Genomic DNA, 20,625 nt, shown 5'->3' on the forward strand with positions numbered 1-20,625 from the left:
AACAACACCCAATAAAATAAAATTAAAATTAAATAATTTAAAAAATAAAAAATAAAAGAGACTTGACTGCAATGGTAAATCTATTAAAATTTGCAGACAAACCTAAACAAATTAATAAAATATTTGTCTCCACATCCAATCATAGGCCCACTCCTTTTTGGAATTTGGCAGCACCCAATAAACAAAAGGACTTGACTCTAAAAAGCAAAACTTGAGCCCAAACCTCCTTGGAATCTCAAAGCTCCCAACAAAGGAGGAGACTTAACCGTAGAATTTGGGATCGAACCCATCTAGCTAGTCTGGGGCCCACTCCTTGGAATATTGCACAATCCAACAAAAAATAAGACTTGACTCCACTAGTGATAAATTTTTGGCATAAAGATAACCCGTCCCATGTTCAACTCTAGGAAATTCCACAACACCAGTAGAAAGAAGAAAAAGAATAATTAAAAAAAAAAAAGTCTTGACCAAAGAAGAAACTGGGTTCAAAATCATCTAGTCTAAGGCCCACCCTTGTAATATTGCATATGACCTGGGATTATATTCACTCCATTCATTTTGCCAGCCCACGTTTAGGATGTGATGTTAAAAATTAGGAAAATTTGAAAACCCAAAGTAAGCCTCACCACAGGAAATAGCAGGGATAGAAACTCTTGCTACTAAGGCCCACCTGATATTTATATGCCATCCACCTTTTCATAAGTTGATCCCCACATGGATGAAGGGAAACATGAATAGAGCTTAGGTTTAGAGTCGATTCCCCCAATTACAGGCAATTGGCATAGGATACGACTTTCCTGAGCCCCAGCATACAGGGAGCCCCTTAGGCAATAGCCCTGTGGAGCCAACAATGTCAATGAAATTCCACTCTGTGATCAATTTTGCCAGATCACATTAGGACATAAGCCCAACCATAAGGCAAATCCAATACTCAAGTGGGCCGCACAATGAGAAACAGTCCTACAGAAAAACCCATGGACGGAGTGGATGTCACGTGCACATGTACATCATGGCAAGCCCATATAGTTACCACCTACTAGAACATCCAGTAGGCAGGGGCTGCATGCATTGTACTTCCATTCACGTTAGAAATTAATTCATTGAAGCCAAGAACAGAAAAAGACTGAATACCGTGGTTGAAACTTCCTTGGGGCTACAGAAGTTTTGTTTGAGGCTGATATTTGTATTTTCCCATCATCCTTGTAAGAATCACCAGATGGCATAAAAGCATGTTTAGGCTTCTCTCTAAAAAACAGATGGCTAAACGGATGGAAGGCATCAGGGTCCAAGTTTGGGTCAACAAATTGGGCAATTTGAATAGTGTGAATGCATGTATACGAGAAGTCATACTTACAGCATGCGTATCAAATAAATTTTTTCCCTCTTGTAAGAGGTAGATGAGTGTGATTGGCCTGAGTAGCATCAACCATCTACTAGAAATACCGATCCATCGGTAAGTTGGTAACAAACTATAAGCAATAGCAGCCATGGCAACACTCACTAAAAAAGGAGGTTAGAGGTGGGCACCGGACAACTCGATCCGGTTAATTTGACTTGTCCGACTCGACTCGAACCGAATGGGTGAGTCGGTCCGAACCAAGTAGGCTTCGCCCAATCCGAACTCAAACCGAGTCGAGTTTGAGTTACCTAGTAACTCGACCAAACTCAACCCGAAACTCGATCCGGTTAGAACCGACTCGATCCAAAACCTGACTCTCTAACCTTACCCCGACCAATCCCAAAATCTCTCTCTCTCCCTCATCCTCTTCATCTTCCAAGCCCGGCCTCTCTCTCTCCCTCCCTCATCCTCCTTATCTTCCAAGCCTGGCAACCACCCACCACCATCACCCTTTTCCTCCTCCTCTCTCTCCTGTCCACTCTCTCAGTCTCTCCATCACTCATCTCTCAATCCGACTTGGTACTTCTGACCAAATTGGACTCGGTTTAGATTAGTCCAGGCCAAACCAGACTCGGATCGAGTCAGGCATACTGGATTCGATATCAAGTCGGATCGAGTTCAGGTTTGGCCTATTTCAAAACCGGATCGAGTCGAGTCAGCTCTAACTCGGTCCAACTTGACTCGATGCCCAACTCTAGATGATGACTCTAGAAGTAGAGGATTTTTTACTCCAAAACAAGAATTTGGGCCCAAAGTCATCAGATTTTGGGCCTTAGACCTTCGATTTGGAATCTCGATGATCTCTGAGGTTTTTATTATTTTTTTTTTGTAAAGAAACTCCAAATTTATTTATTTATTAATTATTATTATTATTATTGTTATTATTATTATTTTAAGAACTGAGAGATATAAGCAGACTTAGCTAAAGAGAGGGAAGATACATTCAGGTGAACCCCAACTCCCAAAAGTTGACTAGGGCCCTATCATATGCTCTAACACAAAGATAAACATGCTTATTAGGTAGGCTAATATTTATGACAGAAATAAAAGAAGGATGATAAATCTTTTGGCATACTTTTCTAAACCATTTGCACATCTTTAACATTATAGCCAACTTGGAATGCAGTAAAGGATACGTAATATTATAGTCAATCAAATAAATCAACAGATGTCATTGTATATGTTGCTATTTATAGATTTTAGATTACAATAAAAAGTTACAATTTGAATTTAATTATAAATTCGAATATGCTGCCAGTAATTCACTAACCATCCGAAGGTACTTGCAATGAAGATGAGGAAGGTTTATTAACATGCTCCTTTAAGCTAGCTTAAGTCGGACGACTGGCGATGTGAAACTAGCTAGCTTCTAATTCTTGAAACCTAGCATAGTTTAAAACCTCTACTGAAGATGTCAACCAATTGATCAACCATGTTAATATATTGAATAATAAAATCACCCTGAGTAACCTTTTTTACAGATAAAGTGATATGATCCACTTCAATATGTTTCGTACGGACATGATAAAAAAGATTAGAGGCAAAAAAGATGGCATTAATATCATCATAGTAAAGAATAGAAGATTAGTGCAGATAAACATTTCGATCACATAACACCATATGAATTCAAAATAACTCTACAACTATGACACTAAGAGAACAATTCTCAAACTCAGTGCTAGAACGAGAAATGAATGGTTATTTCATAGTACTCTAAGAAATCAAATAGGGGTTAAGAAAGACAGCAGACCCTAAAGTAGAACGATGGTCATTAGGATCCCCAACTCAACCAACATTAGAATAAACCGAAGGGGCAGTTGGACGAGCAAGCCCTATTTTAAGGGAATCATACCTATGATGTATGCATTACATATCCATGCCATTAATCTGTTTTTTCAGATTATTTTAAGGGAATCATCCCGGAAACGGAGTAGATGCAAATTTTATGGGGATAATACGACAGAAAATAGGGTAATGACCATTAAAAACCTTTTGAGGGCTATAAAAGTTTTGGATTAAGCTGATATTTATTTTTTCCTTTCAACCTGGTCTGTTTAACCTTATCAACAGGTTGGATGGTTAACAAACATTGTGGTGAGCCCTGAGAAGTTTTTAATGGCGTGCTTTTGGTGACAGTTGTTGCTTTGTGATGCGATCCAACCTTAAATTTATATCCACTTCATTTTTGGTATCATGCCCTAAATAAGCTGAAAAAACAGATGGACAGCATGGGCCTACAGTCACGGTTGCACCTACTTCCCCGCTCCTAATGTTGCAGCCAACACTACCGGATCCACATTCTTGAAACTTAAAACACCCAACAGAAATGGAGAGGGGATTTGGTGAGACCCCGGCCTTACCCAAGATGGTGCAGCCTTTACCGTGGGGTTATCATGGGCCCACCTTGATGTATGTATTATGTATCTATGCTTTTCATCAGTTTTTTTCAGATAATTTTATGGCATTGTCCAAAAAAATGAAGTAGATCCAATTATCAGGTGGACCATACCATAAGAAACAGTGGTGATTGACTGTACTACCATTGAAAACTTCTCAGGGCGCATGTTAACGTTTCCGTTGTGTTTATTTACCATCCAATTTGTTGATAAGGTCAAGTAAGCCTAGATGAATGAAAAAATAGAATATCAGCTTGATCCAAAACTTTTGTGGTCCATTAATGGTCAATCGCCCCTGTTTCTTATGGTATGGCCCACCTGATAATTGAATCTGCTTCATTTTTGGAATAATGCCCTAAAATGATATGGAAAAACAGATGAATAGAGGGGATATATAATACATACATCAAGGTAGGGCCATTTTTGGAATAATGCCCTGAAATAATCTGAAAAAAATGGATGGACAGCGTGGATATATACTACATACATCAAGGTGGGCCCACGGTAACCCTAACATAAAGGGCTGAACATAGAGTCTTGGGTGCTGATGGGTCTCACGTAATCTGCTCTTGAACTACCCAGATTAAAAAGGATGGGCTGTATCATGTTTTCTATTAAAATTCCCACTGTACAGTTAATTATGAGGCAAAAGTGTCCACAAGCTGCTAGCTAGTATTGTATACCGAACAAATTAGTGTCAGGATTATCCATTCAACATAAGTTTCTTAGGATGGCCCAGTATAGCATGGCGTTTAGAACGGTCCCGTGGGTAAGCAAAACCTAGTGAGGAGCAGATTTTTCCTGGGTGATAAGTTGGCGTGTGAGTGACAAGAGAGGAGTGGAGGTGGATTTCCCGCGAAAGCCCTTAGGAGGAAGTTTCTGCGCAAGGATTCTGGGTGGGCGTCACTGCTATGTTTGTGAGAAATCCAACCCATACATCTATTTTTCAAGTTCATTTAAGGAAATGAAAAAAAAAAAATAAGGTGGATCTAAAACTCAAATTGGCCACACAAGAGGAAACAGTAGATATTTAGTGGCCACCGTTGAAATATTTATATGGTCACAAAAGTTTTATATCAGTCTAATTTATTTGTGTTTTAGCTTCATCAAAGTGAAAATGACCTTATAAACGGTTTGGATGGCGTATAAATATTAAGGTGGAGCATAGGAAGGTTTCAACGGTAGGAATTCCTTTCTCCACTGTTTCATCTTGTATGGTCCAGTTGAATTTCGGATACCCCTCATTTTCGGTCTAATGTCCTAAAATGAGCTGAAAAAAATGGATGGACGGTTTAGATTTCTCTTAAACATCACAGTGGAACCCACCTTACATCCAAGCGCAGAAACTTCCTGCGAAAGGCTCTGCAGGAAATCAGCGTCCGAGAGGAGTTACCTCAGGTTGGAAACGGATTGGCTACGCCCCCTGCAACCAGCCGGATGGCTGATGGTCGGTGCCTTGTGGGCCCCACCATGATGTATGTGTTTCATCCATTCTGTTAATCCATTTTTACAAATCATTTTAGCTTGATCCCAAAAATGAGAGGGATATAAATCTCGGGTGCACCACAGTATGGGAAAACAATAGTGATGGTATATCCACTATTAAAAACCTCCTAAGGCCCACTGTACTGTTTATTTGACATCCAATCTGTTGATTAGTTTATACAGGCCCAGATGAAGGGAAAAAACAAATATCAGCTTGATCCAAAACTTTTATAGCCCCAAAAAGTTTTTAATGGTTGATTCTCATTGAACACTGTTTCTTGTAATGTGGTCGACTTGAGATTGTTATATACCTCACTTTTGGTTTCCTACCATAAAATGATATGGAAAAATAGATGGATCGCATGGATGAAACACATACTTCATGCTAGGGCCCACAGAGCACCGACCATCAGCCATTGGACGATGGCAGGGGGAGTAGCCAATCCGTTTCCCCTTAGGTTCCCCTGACCATGGGCCCACCTTGATGTATATATTGCATATTTATACCATCCATCCATGAGCTAATTTTAGAGCATGGTGCCAAAATCGAAACTGATCCAAATCTCCGGTGTACCGCGACATATAAAACAGTGGTGATTGAATGCAGTCTACTATGGAAACACTGCTAACGGGTCCCTGGGTAACGCCTAATCCGCTTTCATGCTGGTGATCAAGTGGCTACACGAAAAGCAATCTCATGTAAAATTATAAGAGGACCATGTTTTGTTGCACACCATTTAAAAGATGGTGGTTTCTTTAATCATATACATGGCATGGTTGCATGGCAATTCAAACCGTACAAATTGTTGTCCCTAATGTTGAGGGAGCATTACAGAAAATTACACGGAGAGCATACTTTTAACCATCTGATTTAATTATCAAATTTTAACCACTTCATATGGTACTTTTTACCTTCCATTTGATTGACACTAAATGGATGGCTAGTATTGCTTTATCAGTATATTCTTAGAGGCATTAATCTCCATTGACAATGGGACTCATAACTTAGACGGTTTGGATTGAAGTAGCTCCGTGTCATATGTGAGGTGGATTAGCCCCACCATCTTCAAAATGGATATTTGGTGATGAGGAGAGATTGCTCTGTGATGGACACAAGTTGCCTGCATAAAGGAAGCTCCTATCATGGAGGCCCACTGAGATATCCGTGAGATATCCATCACGTCCATTAGTTTATATATGCAGCTCATGCTAGGACATGATAGAAAAAAAATACGGCAGATCAAAAATTCAAATTAAGACTTATTTGTGGGCCTGCCAAAATAATGGCTATATAATAAAACTCTTCATAATAAAATACTTAAAAGTTGTTCATCTCATTCACAGTACGTTTCTTCACTTAGGTTTCTGGCTGCTTCGTCACAGAAACAATTCTCAACATCCTTCCTCTTGGTATGGAAACCATCTCCATCATAGTTACATAGCCATTGTGAATCGCACTCGAAAATTTTGCTCGTGCTTGGGGCATCCAATCCAATCATCAATTCACTTCCATGATATATATATATATATATATATATATATATATATATATATATATATATATATATATATATATATATATATATAGGGAAAAGGTACTATGCGCTCGAGTTGATGGGACCGTCCCATGAGGTCGAGCTGTGTGGGCCCCACCGTGATGCGTTTCGAACATCTACCCCATCAGTCAGATGCACCATTCCATCGTGGGCCTAGGTCTCAAAAATCAAGTCAATCCGTGACTTGTGTGGGCCACACCACATACAGAAGTGGGGAGGGGCCGTGCACCATTAAAACATTCATAATCATTTTTTGGGCCCACCGAGATGTGGTTTGCAAATCCAGCCCATCCATTATGTGTGTCCCACTTGGATGAGGGTTCAGACCAAGTTTCAGCAGCATTCAAAACTCAGGTGGGCCCCACCAAGTGCTTTTATATGTTTTAACGGTGTCTTCACATGATTTTAGATGGTATGGCCCACTTGAGTTCCGTATACGGTTGATTTTTGGAATATCCCATAACTTAGAGGGTACCCATCAAATGCACGGTGTTGATGGTCGACACGCATCACGGTGGGGCCCACACAGCTCCACCTCACGGGAGCTTACCGTGAGGTCGAGGGCATAGTACCTTTTCCCAATATATATATATATATATATATATATGTATGTATATAATATATATACATATATATTATATATATATATATGATGAGAGAGAGGATGGGTACTCTCTAAATTATGGGATATCCCAAAAATCAGCGGTATACGGAACTCGGTGGGCCATACCATCTAAAATCATGTGAAACACCATTAAAACATATAAAAGCACTTGGTGGGGCCCACCCGAGTTTTTAATGTGCTGAAACTTGGTCTAAACCCTTATGCAAGTGGGACACAAATAATGGATGGGCTGGATTTGCAAACCACATCTTTGTGGGCCCAAAAACCGATTATGAATGTTTTAATGGTGCACGGCCCCTCCCCACTTCTGTATGTGGTGTGGCCCACACAAGTCACGGATTGACTTGATTTTTGAGACCTAGGCCCACGATGGAATGGTGCATCTGACTGATGGGGTAGATGTTCGAAACGCATCACGGTGGGGCCCACACAGCTCGACCTCACAAGAGCTTATCGTGAGGTCAAGGGCATAGTACCTTTTCCATATATATATATATATATATATATATATATATATATATATATATATATATATATATATATATAATTGATCATATGTGAGTTCTGATTTAATTGATCATATTTGTGACTTCTGATTGATCGCATACTTTAAAATCCTGAAAGCCCAAAAGCTACACCTGGCTCAACATATAGGTGTAGGCCACCTAGTGGGTCAATTAGATTGATTTTTTACAAGGGTGATAATCCTAGTGGGATCTACTATTTTCATGGCACGGAAGTTGTTGGGAGTGAACCCACTCTATATCACACCACAATAATGTAAATTGGAGACAACAATAGGTACAGATCGTAGGTGTTAGAAATTTGAATCTAACACTACCATCATTTTGTGTGCTTTGCCAAAGCATAATAAATGAAGATAGAACAATATAATGATACAGGATAACTAAATTAAAAGCAAATAATCACAAACACGATGATATTTTACATGGAAAAATCCTTGCATGAAAAAATCATAGCACAAAACGACAAAGATCCACTATAATTAAAACCTTAAAATTATACGAAGTCACATTTTTTCGATTATATATGTACCCGATCTCCCCTTGTGATGTGTACATCTGGGAAACCCCTAAATTCCTTGAGAAATCTTTCCCAAGACTCTTTACAAGTGTAGAAAACCATCTCCCTTGGCCAACCTTAGCCCCTTAAGAAAACAATTGTATTAGCTTTTCATTAGCCTTATAAGTACTCCGAATAAGAAAGTAAGGCTTAAATATGGTTCACGGATGGACATGATGAGGTCGAGCACCATCTTCCTTACGAGATAATTATTCTAAATCCACAGAGCTTCTCTGCATTCCTCACAGAGATTTTTTGAATCCACGAGGAGAGATAGAAAAAAGAAATAAATTATAATAAAATCAGAAATAAATTGATCGATGGATAAAAATGAATTTACAATCATTTAAATACTGATACCAAACCTAGAAATAAGTTTCAGAATCAAACTCTAATTCAAACTCCCTAAAATTCATGACTTACTATAAATGTTCTATTTATAGACAATCATGATTTCCACTATACTTCTTAGTTTTTGGCCAAAAATAAGTGTCTTATTTGGCCTAACCACGTTGTTCTCCTAAATTTTCTAAGCCCTTTTCATGTCAGACACAACTCCTAAAGCTCAATGGATCAAAAGTTATGATCAAACAAAATCGAAAATAAAATGAATTTTTGACTGTCGATATGATGGAATATTCTAGCAAATTTGGTGTGGACAACCCAATGTAGCAAGTTGGTTGGCTAAAGTAGCTTCTCCTACCTCTAAAATCATATATGGTACGTCAAATAACTCATTCTAATTTGAGAGATATGCATGTTTTAATGTTCTGACGGTCCTAATCACTTCCGCATTGGATCAAGCCTTCTCTGTTCCATCTTGGATATAAAAGTGTTTGTGACCCACTCTACATCAAAATATCTTATTTTGCACAAAATTGTGAAACTCGACGGTCACACTGTGAACATCACAGTGAGTCACAGTCGACCTTAGATCCTCACGGTCAACTGTGCCCTGCAGAATACAAGGCATCTGGACAACCAATGCCCAACATAAGTGTGTCATGTTAGTGAGAAAAAAAGTATGTCACCAAAAGCTACAATTATCTATTCCAATGTGAAATTGGTGACGTCACTTTAGCCGCAAGTCCCGCTACTCAACCTGTCAGTAGCAAATCCCTATAAAGGGTGTTATATATATATTGAGATAAACTTGATGTTTTGGAAATTGTGATGGAAGGTATGAAGGCACTTGGAAATTATTCGAATGCCTTAAAGCAACGTGAAATTACATTTATTTGATTAATTGGCTATCGAATTGGAGGACATCTACCGGAGTTCAGCAAATCTGAATTTAGATCCAAGTGCTTGCATATCAAACGTCATGCCCTGCCAGAGTATCAAATAAACAGTAATCCCAAAACCAGGTCGTTTGAACAATTCTGCGGACGTGGTTTGTATAGTGACCCGAACACCAGCCAGGTAGCTGGACCCATCATGATGTACGTGTCTTATCCTTAACATCCATTTATTTTTCAACTCATTTTAGGGCATGAGCTCAAACATTAAGCGGATCCAAATCTCTGGTGGACCACACCATAAGAAACAGTGGGGATTGAACGCCTACCGTTAAAAATATAAGTGGTAAGTTCGTAACCGACCACAATCAAGAAGATTTCAACGGTGTGCATTCAATTCCCACTGTTTTATGTGGTGTGGTCCACTTGAGCGTTGAATATGTATGATTTTCTGTCGTGCTATGTGGATGGTGCGGATAAAACACCAACATGACGATGGGACCTACAGAGGCCAGGTGGTGCATGTGGATACTCACGTGCTAGTGTGCAACAGGCAATCCGCTTCCGTCTGAATCGCATGCGCGCATGTGTACGAGATTTTTTTTATTTAAAATAGCATCAACCTTCCCTTATAAATACCCATCCATCGTGAGTTGGTAGCATTCCATAAGCAATGGCAACCATGGCCATACACAAATCTCTACCCTTTGCTTTCCTACTCATTTTGTTAGCCTTTCTTTCTTTCCAAGCAATATCATTTGCAACAGCAGCACCATCATCCACACTCTCAGAAGTAGAGGCTCTCATGAAATGGAAAGCCAGCCTCTCAGCATCACAAGCTCTCCATTCATGGTCTCTTCCTTCTGCTAATTCTACCACCAACATAATCTCTCCTTGCAACTGGACCGGGATCTCATGCAACATCCTTGGAAGTGTCACAGGGATAAGCCTACCGAGTCTGGGTTTGGAAGGTAAGCTCGATAACTTGAGTTTCCCGTCATTTCCAAACCTCCTTCATCTTGATGTCAGCGGCAACACACTCATAGGAACCATTCCAGCCCATCTTGAACCCCTTTACAAACTCACGTCCCTGAATCTGTCTGCAAATGAAATAATTGGATCAATACCTCTGGAAATAGGGAATCTTGTGAATTTGAATGAGCTTGACTTGTCCATTAACCATCTAGATGGTTCCATCCCTTCCACTCTAGGAAATCTGACAAAGCTTTCCATCTTGTACCTGGACCAAAATCGAATCTCTGGCTCCATTCCTTCACAAATCGGGAATCTAGAAGCTCTGGTTGAGTTGACATTGTCCCAAAACAATCTGACTGGTCAGATCCCTCCCGCTTTGGGTAATTTGCCCATGCTCAGAATTTTGTTTTCATCCAGAAATCAAATTTCAGGCACAATACCTGGAGAGTTAGGGAATCTCAAGAATTTGGTGGAGTTGTCCCTGTACCAAAACAATTTGACTGGTCAGATTCCTCCTGCTTTAGGTAATTTGAGCAACCTTACAAAATTGTATCTCTACGACAACCAAATTTCTGGCTCAATTCCACCGGAAGTAGGGAATCTGGTTAATCTCAAAGAGCTTGACATGTCCACTAACCTTCTAACAGGTTCTATCCCTTCCACTTTAGGAAACTTGTCCATGCTCACTCTTCTTCATCTGTTCAAAAATCAATTCTCTGGTTCAATTCCACTAGAAATAGGGAATCTGTTTAATCTCGAAAAGCTTGACTTGTCCATTAACCATTTAGATGGTTCCATCCCTTCCACTTTAGGAAATCTGACAAAGCTTTCCATCTTGTACCTGGACCAAAATCAAATCTCTGGCTCCATTCCTTCACAAATCGGGAATCTACAAGCTCTGGTTGAGTTGACATTGTTCCAAAACAATCTGACTGGTCAGATCCCTCCTGCTTTAGGTAATTTGAGCAACCTTACAATTTTGTATCTCTACCACAACCAAGTTTCTGGTTCAATTCCACCTGAAGTAGGGAATCTGGTTAATCTCAAAGAACTTGACATGTCCACTAACCTTCTAACAGGTTCTATCCCTTCCACTTTCGGAAACTTATCTATGTCCACTCTTCTTCATATGTTTGAAAATCAATTCTCTGGTTTTATTCCACCTGAAGTAGGGAATCTGGTTAATCTCTGGGATCTCAAGCTATCCAGTAACTTTCTAACTGGTTCTATCCCTTCCACTTTAGGAAATCTGACAAAGCTTTCCATCTTGTACCTGGACCAAAATCAAATCTCTGGCTCCATTCCTTCACAAATCGGGAATCTACAAGCTCTGGTTGAGTTGACATTGTTCCAAAACAATCTGACTGGTCAGATTCCTCCTGCTTTAGGTAATTTGAGCAACCTTACAAAATTGTATCTCTACGACAACCAAATTTCTGGCTCAATTCCACCGGAAGTAGGGAATCTGGTTAATCTCAAAGAGCTTGACATGTCCACTAACCTTCTAACAGGTTCTATCCCTTCCACTTTAGGAAACTTGTCCATGCTCACTCTTCTTCTTCTGACCGAAAATCAATTCTCTGGTTCTATTCCTCCAGAAATAGGGAATCTGTTTGATCTTGAAAAGCTTGACTTGTCCGTTAACCATTTAAATGGTTCCATCCCTTCCACTTTAGGAAATCTGACAAAGCTTTCCATCTTGTACCTGGACCAAAATCAAATCTCTGGCTCCATTCCTTCACAAATCGGGAATCTACATGCTCTGGTTGAATTGTCGTTGTTCCAAAACAATCTGACTGGTCGGATCCCTCCTGCTTTAGGTAATTTGAGCAACCTTGCACTTTTGAATCTCCACACCAACCAAGTTTCTGGTTCTATCCCTCGTACTTTTGGAAAGTTGACCAAGCTTACTTTTTTGAATCTCCACACCAACCAAGCTTCTGGTTCCTTGCCTCAAGAAATGACAAACATGACAAATCTTTCGGAACTCTACTTGGGTAACAACAACTTTTCTGGCTACTTACCTCAGTTATGCCATGGGGGATCTCTTGAAAAATTCACTGTGCCAAACAACCATTTCAGTGGTGAGATTCCGAGAAGCTTCAGAAAGTGCACTAGCTTAACAAGAGTTCTACTCAACGGAAATCAACTCACTGCAAATGTATCAGAAGCCTTTGGTGTATACCCACATCTCATATACATGGACGTCAGCAACAACATGCTGTTTGGTGAACTCTCACCAAACTGGGGAGAAAGCCAAAAATTGACAAAGCTAACATTCTCCGGGAACATGATCACCGGTAGAATTCCTCTAGAGATTGGGAAGCTGAAGCAGCTAGAAGTGCTTGGTCTTTCTTCGAACCAACTAATAGGAGAGATTCCAAAGGAATTTGGGTGGCTGACTTCTTTGTTCAACTTGACTTTAAATGATAACCAGCTTTCTGGTCAGATACCCCAAGAGATTGGAAAACTATCCGATTTAGCGTTTCTTGACCTGTCAAGGAATCAGCTAAGTGGTTCAATACCACCTGAAATTGGGGATTGCTCCAAACTCCAGTATCTAAAGTTGAGCGAAAATGTTTTAAATGGAAGCATTCCTTTTCAGATTGGTAACCTAGAATACCTACAGATCTTACTAGATCTAAGTCATAACTCCTTCAATGGACAGATATCACCACAACTCGCAAAATTGATTAGGCTGGAAAAGTTAAACCTCTCCCATAACATGCTGACAGGCTCTATTCCGCATTCTTTTGAAGAGATGTTCAGCTTGCAATCCATTGATTTTTCATACAATGCTTTGGAAGGTCCTCTTCCTAGCAGCAAAGCCTTTCGGAAGGCTCCGGCAGAGGCATTCATAAAAAACAAAGGCTTATGTGGTGAAGTACAAGGTTTGCGGCCTTGCAATGCCTCTTCAATAAGTCATGGTGATGCAAGGAAACGCCACAAAGTTGTGATCCTCATTATTCTTCTCTTCTCAGTATTGTTTCTTTTATTTGCAATCGTCGGCATAATTTCTTCCATTTATTATCAAAGAAGAAGAAGAATAGAGAAAGAGGTTCTTGAAAGGAGCGAAGGAAATACATTTTCAACATGGAATTATGATAGGATTTCCACGTTTGAAGACATTGCGGAGGCGACAGAGGGTTTTCATGACAAATACTGCATTGGAACTGGAGGGTATGGAAAAGTTTACATAGCAAATCTACCAGCAGGCCAGGTAGTAGCTATAAAGAAACTTCACCTACTCGAAGGTGGGAATCAATCTGATCAAAGAAGTTTTAGGAATGAGATAAAAGCATTAACGGAAATCCGTCATCGCAACATTGTGAAACTTTATGGCTTTTGTTCCCATGCTCGATGCTCATTTCTAATCTATGAGTACATGGAAAGGGGAAGCTTGGCAAGCATCCTAAGCAACGATGAAGGAGCTACACAGTTGGACTGGACTTTGAGGGTGAATGTTATCAAAGGTGTGGCTCATGCTTTATCTTACATGCATCATGATTGTACCCTACCGATTGTCCATCGAGACCTATCAAGCACCAATGTTCTGTTGAATTCAGAACTTGAGGCTAGTGTCTCTGACTTTGGAACTGCACGATTGCTGATACCCGATTCCTCAAATTGGACTGCACTCGCAGGCACTTGCGGATACATCGCTCCGGGTTAGTTGCTAGTAGATTCTCCACGCTTTAATAGTTTTATTAGTAATTGGTCTTTATTTTCTTAAGCTATTCTATCTTTTGTTGGCACTTATATATTATGAAGTTTGTGTATATGTTAGAATACTGTTGCTGAATGTGGCAATCCAGGGCAACTGGAATATGAGAAATTTGTATCAGAAAATGCTCTCTTTTCCCACTATGATTCTCTAAATTAGAGGTTTTACAAACACCTGTGTATCCTTTCATCTATTGTAAAAAACAAGAGCTTACTTTTAAACTCTTTCCAAAAACCCTAGTACTCTTTTGAAAGATGGTCCAAAAGCCGTCTTATTTGACTTTATTATCTCATAAAAAAATTGCTTACTCCTTTTTTCAAACAAACTCAATGATTATAGCCTAGGATATTTAATACTAACACTGAACTATGATGTGGACTCCAGAATCATGCTTGTTTCAAATCCAAAGCATAGGGGATTGGAAAAGATCCACTATTTTCTCCATCTCATTTTAAGCCATGGCCCCAAAATCAAGCAGTTATGATGCACACTTAGGTCCCATTACAGGAAAAAGTAGGTTGGTAGTTTATTACCGTTGAAATTATTAATGGTTCATTTTTTAAGGCCATCCAAACTGTTAAAACAATATTTCCTGCCGTTCAAAAAGTCATTCCCAGTGGGATGAATGTAACCACTGAATTTTTATATCTGATCTAAAATTTCATTAGCCCCATGGCATATGTTCAATATATACCTTATTTGTCATTTTGCCCACTTGAGCTTTGCATCTAAATTATTTCAGAGCCCAATCCCTAAAATCATATGAGGGAAATGGTGGGTGGCTCAGATTTCTTGCAAAGAACATAGTGGGACCCATAATCACGGTCCCATCATGCAAATACGTTCATAACTAACGTGTTGTGTTCTATGTTAGGCAATTCTAAGTCCAATGAAATTTTAAACCGAGGCTAGCCGTCAGTGGTTATCATGATCTGTTAAATCTTAGTGGGGCCCACTTTTGTGATGCTTGCCATAAATCCAAACCGTCCACCAGTGCACCATCTTATTTTAGGGCATAAGTCTATAAATCTAAGTAGATTGAATACACAAGTGAGTCCCACAATAGAAAAAAGTGGTCACGAGCTTACCATCATTGAAACTATCAATAGTCAATTTATTTATTTGTTTATTTATTATGCTTTTAGTCCATATAAATTGTTAAAATGACATTTCCAACTGTTCAAAAGGTCATTCACAATGGGTTGAATGTAACCACTTGGTTTTTTCCATAATATAAAATTACTATGGCCCCTGATAATTTGATAGGTGTATGTTCAATATGTACTTTTACAATCCGTGTGGCCCACTTGAGCTTTTGATTCGGATCATTTTTATTTATTTTTGGCTCAAGCTGTAAAATCATACGAGGGAAATGGTGGACAGCTTGGTTTTTTCTCAAACAACATGTTGGGCTCTATGATCACCATGACCGTCTCCCATCAGACGTACCTGGGTTCAGACACGTGACAAGACATGATTTGTTATCAAATCTTGGGGGGGACCCACTTTTGTGATGCTTGTGATAAATTCGACCCCCTACCTATTTGGCCATTTAATTTTAATTTTAGGATGTTGGCCCAAAATTGAGGTTGATCCAATGCACAGGTGGGTCTCACAACAGCAAAATGTTGGACAGTGGCCTTTAACAATTCACTCTGTTTTTTTTTTTGCTTTGTGACTCACCCGAGCACTTGATCTCCTCATCTTTAGGCAGCTAAGTAAAAATAACATGGCCAAACTTGTAAACGGCATATCACGATAGCCCCATGCTTTTAGAAACCACTTGTAGTGAGACTCCGAAGAGTCGTGAGATGTGACCCGAGGCGACAATGGTTGTCACTTTCCATTGAATTTCGGTGGAGCACACTTTCATGATGCTTGTTGCAAATCCAAACCGTCCACCACTTTCCCATCTTATATTAGGGTGTAAGCCCAAAATCCAAGTGGATCAAATGTACAGGTGAATCCCAAAATAAGAAAAAGTATTTGGTAGCTTACCATGATTGAAACTATCAATGGTCCATTTTATATTTTTAGGCCATTCAAACCGTTGAAATGGCATTTCCTACTATTTAGAAGGTTATTCCTACTGGATCCAGAATATTGATATAAGTAATTATGCTAAATCCATTTTAATATTGTCAAACAATTCACATATCACTCATGCTGATGAAATGTGTAGCTGCAATGATGCCCATATGCGCACCATTACAGTCTGGTTCATACATGCCAACTTTTCATGCATTTGGGACATTTGAGGCATACATAGAGGTCGGCTCAACCATGCAGATGACCCGACACGATGACTATACCAGTATGCTTATCGGGCAGGCCACCACCACATGAAAACAATAGATAGTTCCGAGAGAGAAAAATAAAAACCAATAGTACGTACTTAATGTATATATGTGGCATGCCTGGTGAGTTGACCATCTCGACTTTCCTAGGATGATCATCCGAAAGCCTGTCCCATCTTATTCACCTCCCAAATCTTTCAAACACATCTTTGTAGAGATGCCTTAGGTTTAGCAAGCACAAAAACCTACAAGATATGAAACCTAACTCGAGAAACCCAAGTGAGTTTTGATATATGATTAAGAGTTTAGCTATTGATGCTTAGAAAGAGAAATGAACATGACTAACAATATGCTTCCTTGTAGAGCTTGCATATACAATGAGGGTGACTGAAAAATGCGACGTATATAGCTTTGGTGTTGTGGCACTTGAAGTGATGATGGGAAGTCATCCTGGGGAGCTCATCTCCTCTTTGTCATCATCAAGCAGACAAGATACACTGCTAAAAGATATGTTGGACCAACGTCTCTCAGATCCGATGGCTGATGTTGCACAGGAAGTCTTATTTGTGGTATCCATGGCTCTTGCATGCATTCGGCCAGATCCAGACACTCGGCCAACCATGCGACATGTGGCTCAGGAGCTTTCTATTAGAGGGCCTTCTTTCTCTCTACAGCCATTCCATGCAGTTACATTACGTCAGCTGATGGATCTGAAGGTATAGTTGGGTGGATGAAAATCACCAAGTTTGTGGACATGTGGTGGCATGAACATTATTACTGTGTGTTTGTTGTATGAAAATCATCGAGCATGGAGAAGGTGTTTTTCTTGTTATGATATGTACATAATTCAGTGTGTAGAATCGATGTTTATAGAAATGTAGTATTTTAGTGTTGGTGATCGAAATCTCTTTGTTATAAAGTATTTGAAAGAATAAAGATGTTTTCTTGTGTGATGTTTATCTTCTAACTGAAGGGTTTCAAGCCAAATAAAAAATCTACTTTCTTGGAATTATAATCATTTTCCTTATATATACTAATGTATCATGAAAAGTAAAAGAAAGAGTTTGTTTATCTAAGAGAGATGGTCTGAGTTTCTTTTTTTTTAGAAGGCAGGGAAGAAAAGACTCTTTTATTACCAAGGGCTACGACCTAATTGAACACACACACACACACACACGCACAAAAAAAAAAAAAAAAAAAAAACAAGGGGCAAAAACCCTTAAAGCAAAGGAAAAAAAGAAAAAAATCCCACATATTGGGCTTGAAACAAGCACTCACACCCTAAGACAAAAAAAATAACAAAGAAAAAGAAAAGGAAAAGAGCCTAAGCCCTCGGCTAGGGATGGAGAGCCCACACCCTGGGCCATGGAAGAAATTAAAGAAAAGAAAATCAAATGAAAAGTTAACTCAAAGCAAGAAAAATTCAAAAAGTAGCACCCAGGGGAGTCCTAGACAATATTAAAATAAGTTCTTTCTAGCATTTTCTAATAATACAATAGGAGAGATATAAGAGTACACTAGCTAATAGACTTGTTAATGCAGAAATCCGGTAGTCCCTTCTAGATGACTCGAGGTCGGGCTGATCAATGTCCTGCCACGCTGTTCGAGTAGAATTGTTGATCGCGATCATGATCTTCGGTTGAGGTCAGGTCGGTATTCAAAGGTTGTCCTCCAGTTACATTGGCGAGATAGCCGAGGTTGAGGTCCCCTCCGGTGGTTGGGACTCAAAGTTGTTCGTGGAGGTTGTGCTCGGAAGCATGGACCCAGCTCATCTCCATGCTTTGTGTTCTCTCTCATGGAGGGAGTGGGCTGACTTTCTCTTCTGCGCATTTTCTTCTTCATACAGGTCATCTGGGCGGCGAGGACCGAGCTCTCTGCCTCTTCTATACTTTGTATTCTCGCTCATATAGGTTGTCTTACTTGGTTCATTTTCACCCATAACAAGACTCATAGTACATGAACAATAGTTTGAAGTAGAAATCTCACACCTCCTTTTTATAAACTTAAATAAGAGCATTAAAATATAGATAATATTTAATTTAGAGATGGCAACAAAAAGGATTTCCAGACTTCTATCTCCTAGCCTATGCATGTCAACCTCTAAGATAACTCCTTAGATGGCTCCTGAGGAGAGAGGAAAGAACATGAGCCCAATTCTTATACCATTTATTTTAACACATGATATTATCCACTAAGGTCGGGATATCTTTGATCATGGTTTTGAAGCACAAGAAGACTCGCTCTATTATGCGACGTGGGGATATCCTAGGCGGCAAAGAGCAAGCTTGTGGAATTGGCACCAACAAGTGCTTAAAAACCAAAATGACTATAGATTTCAAAACATTAATGATATGGTCTAAGAATGGCTTTCTTTTAAAGAGATTTAGAATTGAAAATGCGGTTATATTCTCCCTCCCAAATATGTCAAACAAGGGCTGAGAAATAAAAGTTGCTCAGCATGTTAGGAACATGACACATGTAACCCTCGATAAGATTTCTAATAGATTGAAGAAGAGGGATAAATAGCTAAATGGGAATTAAGTGAAGCTTTTCCCAAATCCAAAAGATAAAGAGATGGTAAGTTGTGGCTTCTTTAGTTAAAAGAGAAAAGAAGAAGAAAGGAAGAAGAAAAAAAAAAAAAGAGGAACGGCAAATCCACACTCTGGAAATGTGATTAAGATGGTGGTATTGTAGCTCAATGCAAAGTTTCTACGAATATACGCCAGTCTATAGGGGCACAATGAATAACCTATGCTTTTCTTTACATGTAACCCTAATGTTAATAGCACTGTGACTATCATTAAGAGAGCCTTATGTTTCTTGGATATATCCAAAAATTACATAAATTGGATAAGCTTCCTCACCTTTGGAAAAGTGGAATTTTTTTATTTTTAAAATTTTTTTTCATTAGAAAATTAAAGGAGGCATTCCAAAGAACTTCAATTGGGCTTATTGCAACCATCTTCTCCTTCTTTAGAAGTCCTTTATTAAAATTATTAGTTGTGAAGTTGGTATATTTTTATGGCTTGTTTGGGGCTTAGAAAAGCAAACAAAGAAAAGATTGGGAAATTTTTTAAAAACTTCTTCTATGAATTATTCTTTAAAAAAGGGCCTGTTTAAGTGCTCGGAAAGCATTTGGGTGGAAAACATTTTCCATGAAAATGACATTATTTTTAATTGTGAGTTCACCTTATGGTGGATAACATTTTTCAGGAAAGCTTTTTATAGGAAACAAAAAAAACTCTAAAATATCTCCAACCGTCCCCTAAATTTTTTCAAGAAAGCTTTTGGATTAAAATAGGTGCGAAGGGGATAGTACGAGTAGTTTAAATCATTCATTGTTGATTTGAGATTTCCAAAATGTGAGACAGATAATTGTGCCTATGTTCATCGATATAGTACAAGTAACTTCATTCTCTTATGATTGAGTATTAATCAAATTATGGTTGTACATCTTAGTAAAAATATTGTTGTGTAAAAGCTTGTTTGGTTCATAAATTGAATAAGAAAAATTTAGGAGTCATTAATCATATTCTTCGAATGACTATATTTGGAGCAAAAAAGCAAGAAAGTGTACATAACTCAAAAGAGTTATGTTGAAAGAGCTTTTCACCACTTCAATGTGCAGAATTTCAATCCAGCTAGTACTTTATTTACTTCGGTTTGTATTTGTTTGCTTCGGTTTTAGATCGAAATCTCTTGATCACCATTTTTATGTATGGTCATTCTGGCGCCCTGGGGAGCTTGAGCATCAGAAGGCAATTGGGAGATTATTGTTTCTTGTCAATCACCACCCAGCTATTGTCTGCCCACTTGTATCTTCCACACCTTCAGCTGGCTGTGGATT

General features: G+C 39.0%; 1 protein-coding gene across 2 annotated transcripts; it reads left to right on the forward strand.

The window, feature by feature from the left end:
• The first annotated feature begins 10,465 nt into the window (after positions 1-10,465).
• LOC131231448 (probable leucine-rich repeat receptor-like protein kinase At1g35710) lies at positions 10,466-17,731 on the forward strand. 2 transcript variants are annotated; one of them, XM_058227640.1, is made up of 3 exons: positions 10,466-14,230; positions 14,324-14,425; positions 17,142-17,731. In XM_058227640.1, the coding sequence occupies exons 1-3, from the start codon at positions 10,588-10,590 to the stop codon at positions 17,498-17,500; spliced, it is 4,104 nt and encodes a 1,367-aa protein (XP_058083623.1). In that variant the 5' UTR covers positions 10,466-10,587; the 3' UTR covers positions 17,501-17,731. The 2 variants fall into 2 exon arrangements, with proteins under 2 accessions (XP_058083623.1, XP_058083622.1); XM_058227639.1 differs by having other exon boundaries at positions 10,466-14,425.
• Positions 17,732-20,625: the final 2,894 nt, after the last annotated feature.

Source organism: Magnolia sinica, chromosome 17 (assembly GCF_029962835.1).
Source record: "Magnolia sinica isolate HGM2019 chromosome 17, MsV1, whole genome shotgun sequence".
Classification (NCBI taxonomy): domain Eukaryota; kingdom Viridiplantae; phylum Streptophyta; class Magnoliopsida; order Magnoliales; family Magnoliaceae; genus Magnolia; species Magnolia sinica.

Bases quoted from the DNA above. Each gene is read 5' to 3' on its own strand.
- LOC131231448 (XM_058227639.1), top strand. From the start codon at position 10,588: ATGAAATGGAAAGCCAGCCTCTCAGCATCACAAGCTCTCCATTCATGG. The intron at 14,426-17,141 runs GTTAGTTGCTAG...GCTTCCTTGTAG, and splicing joins TTGCGGATACATCGCTCCGG to AGCTTGCATATACAATGAGG.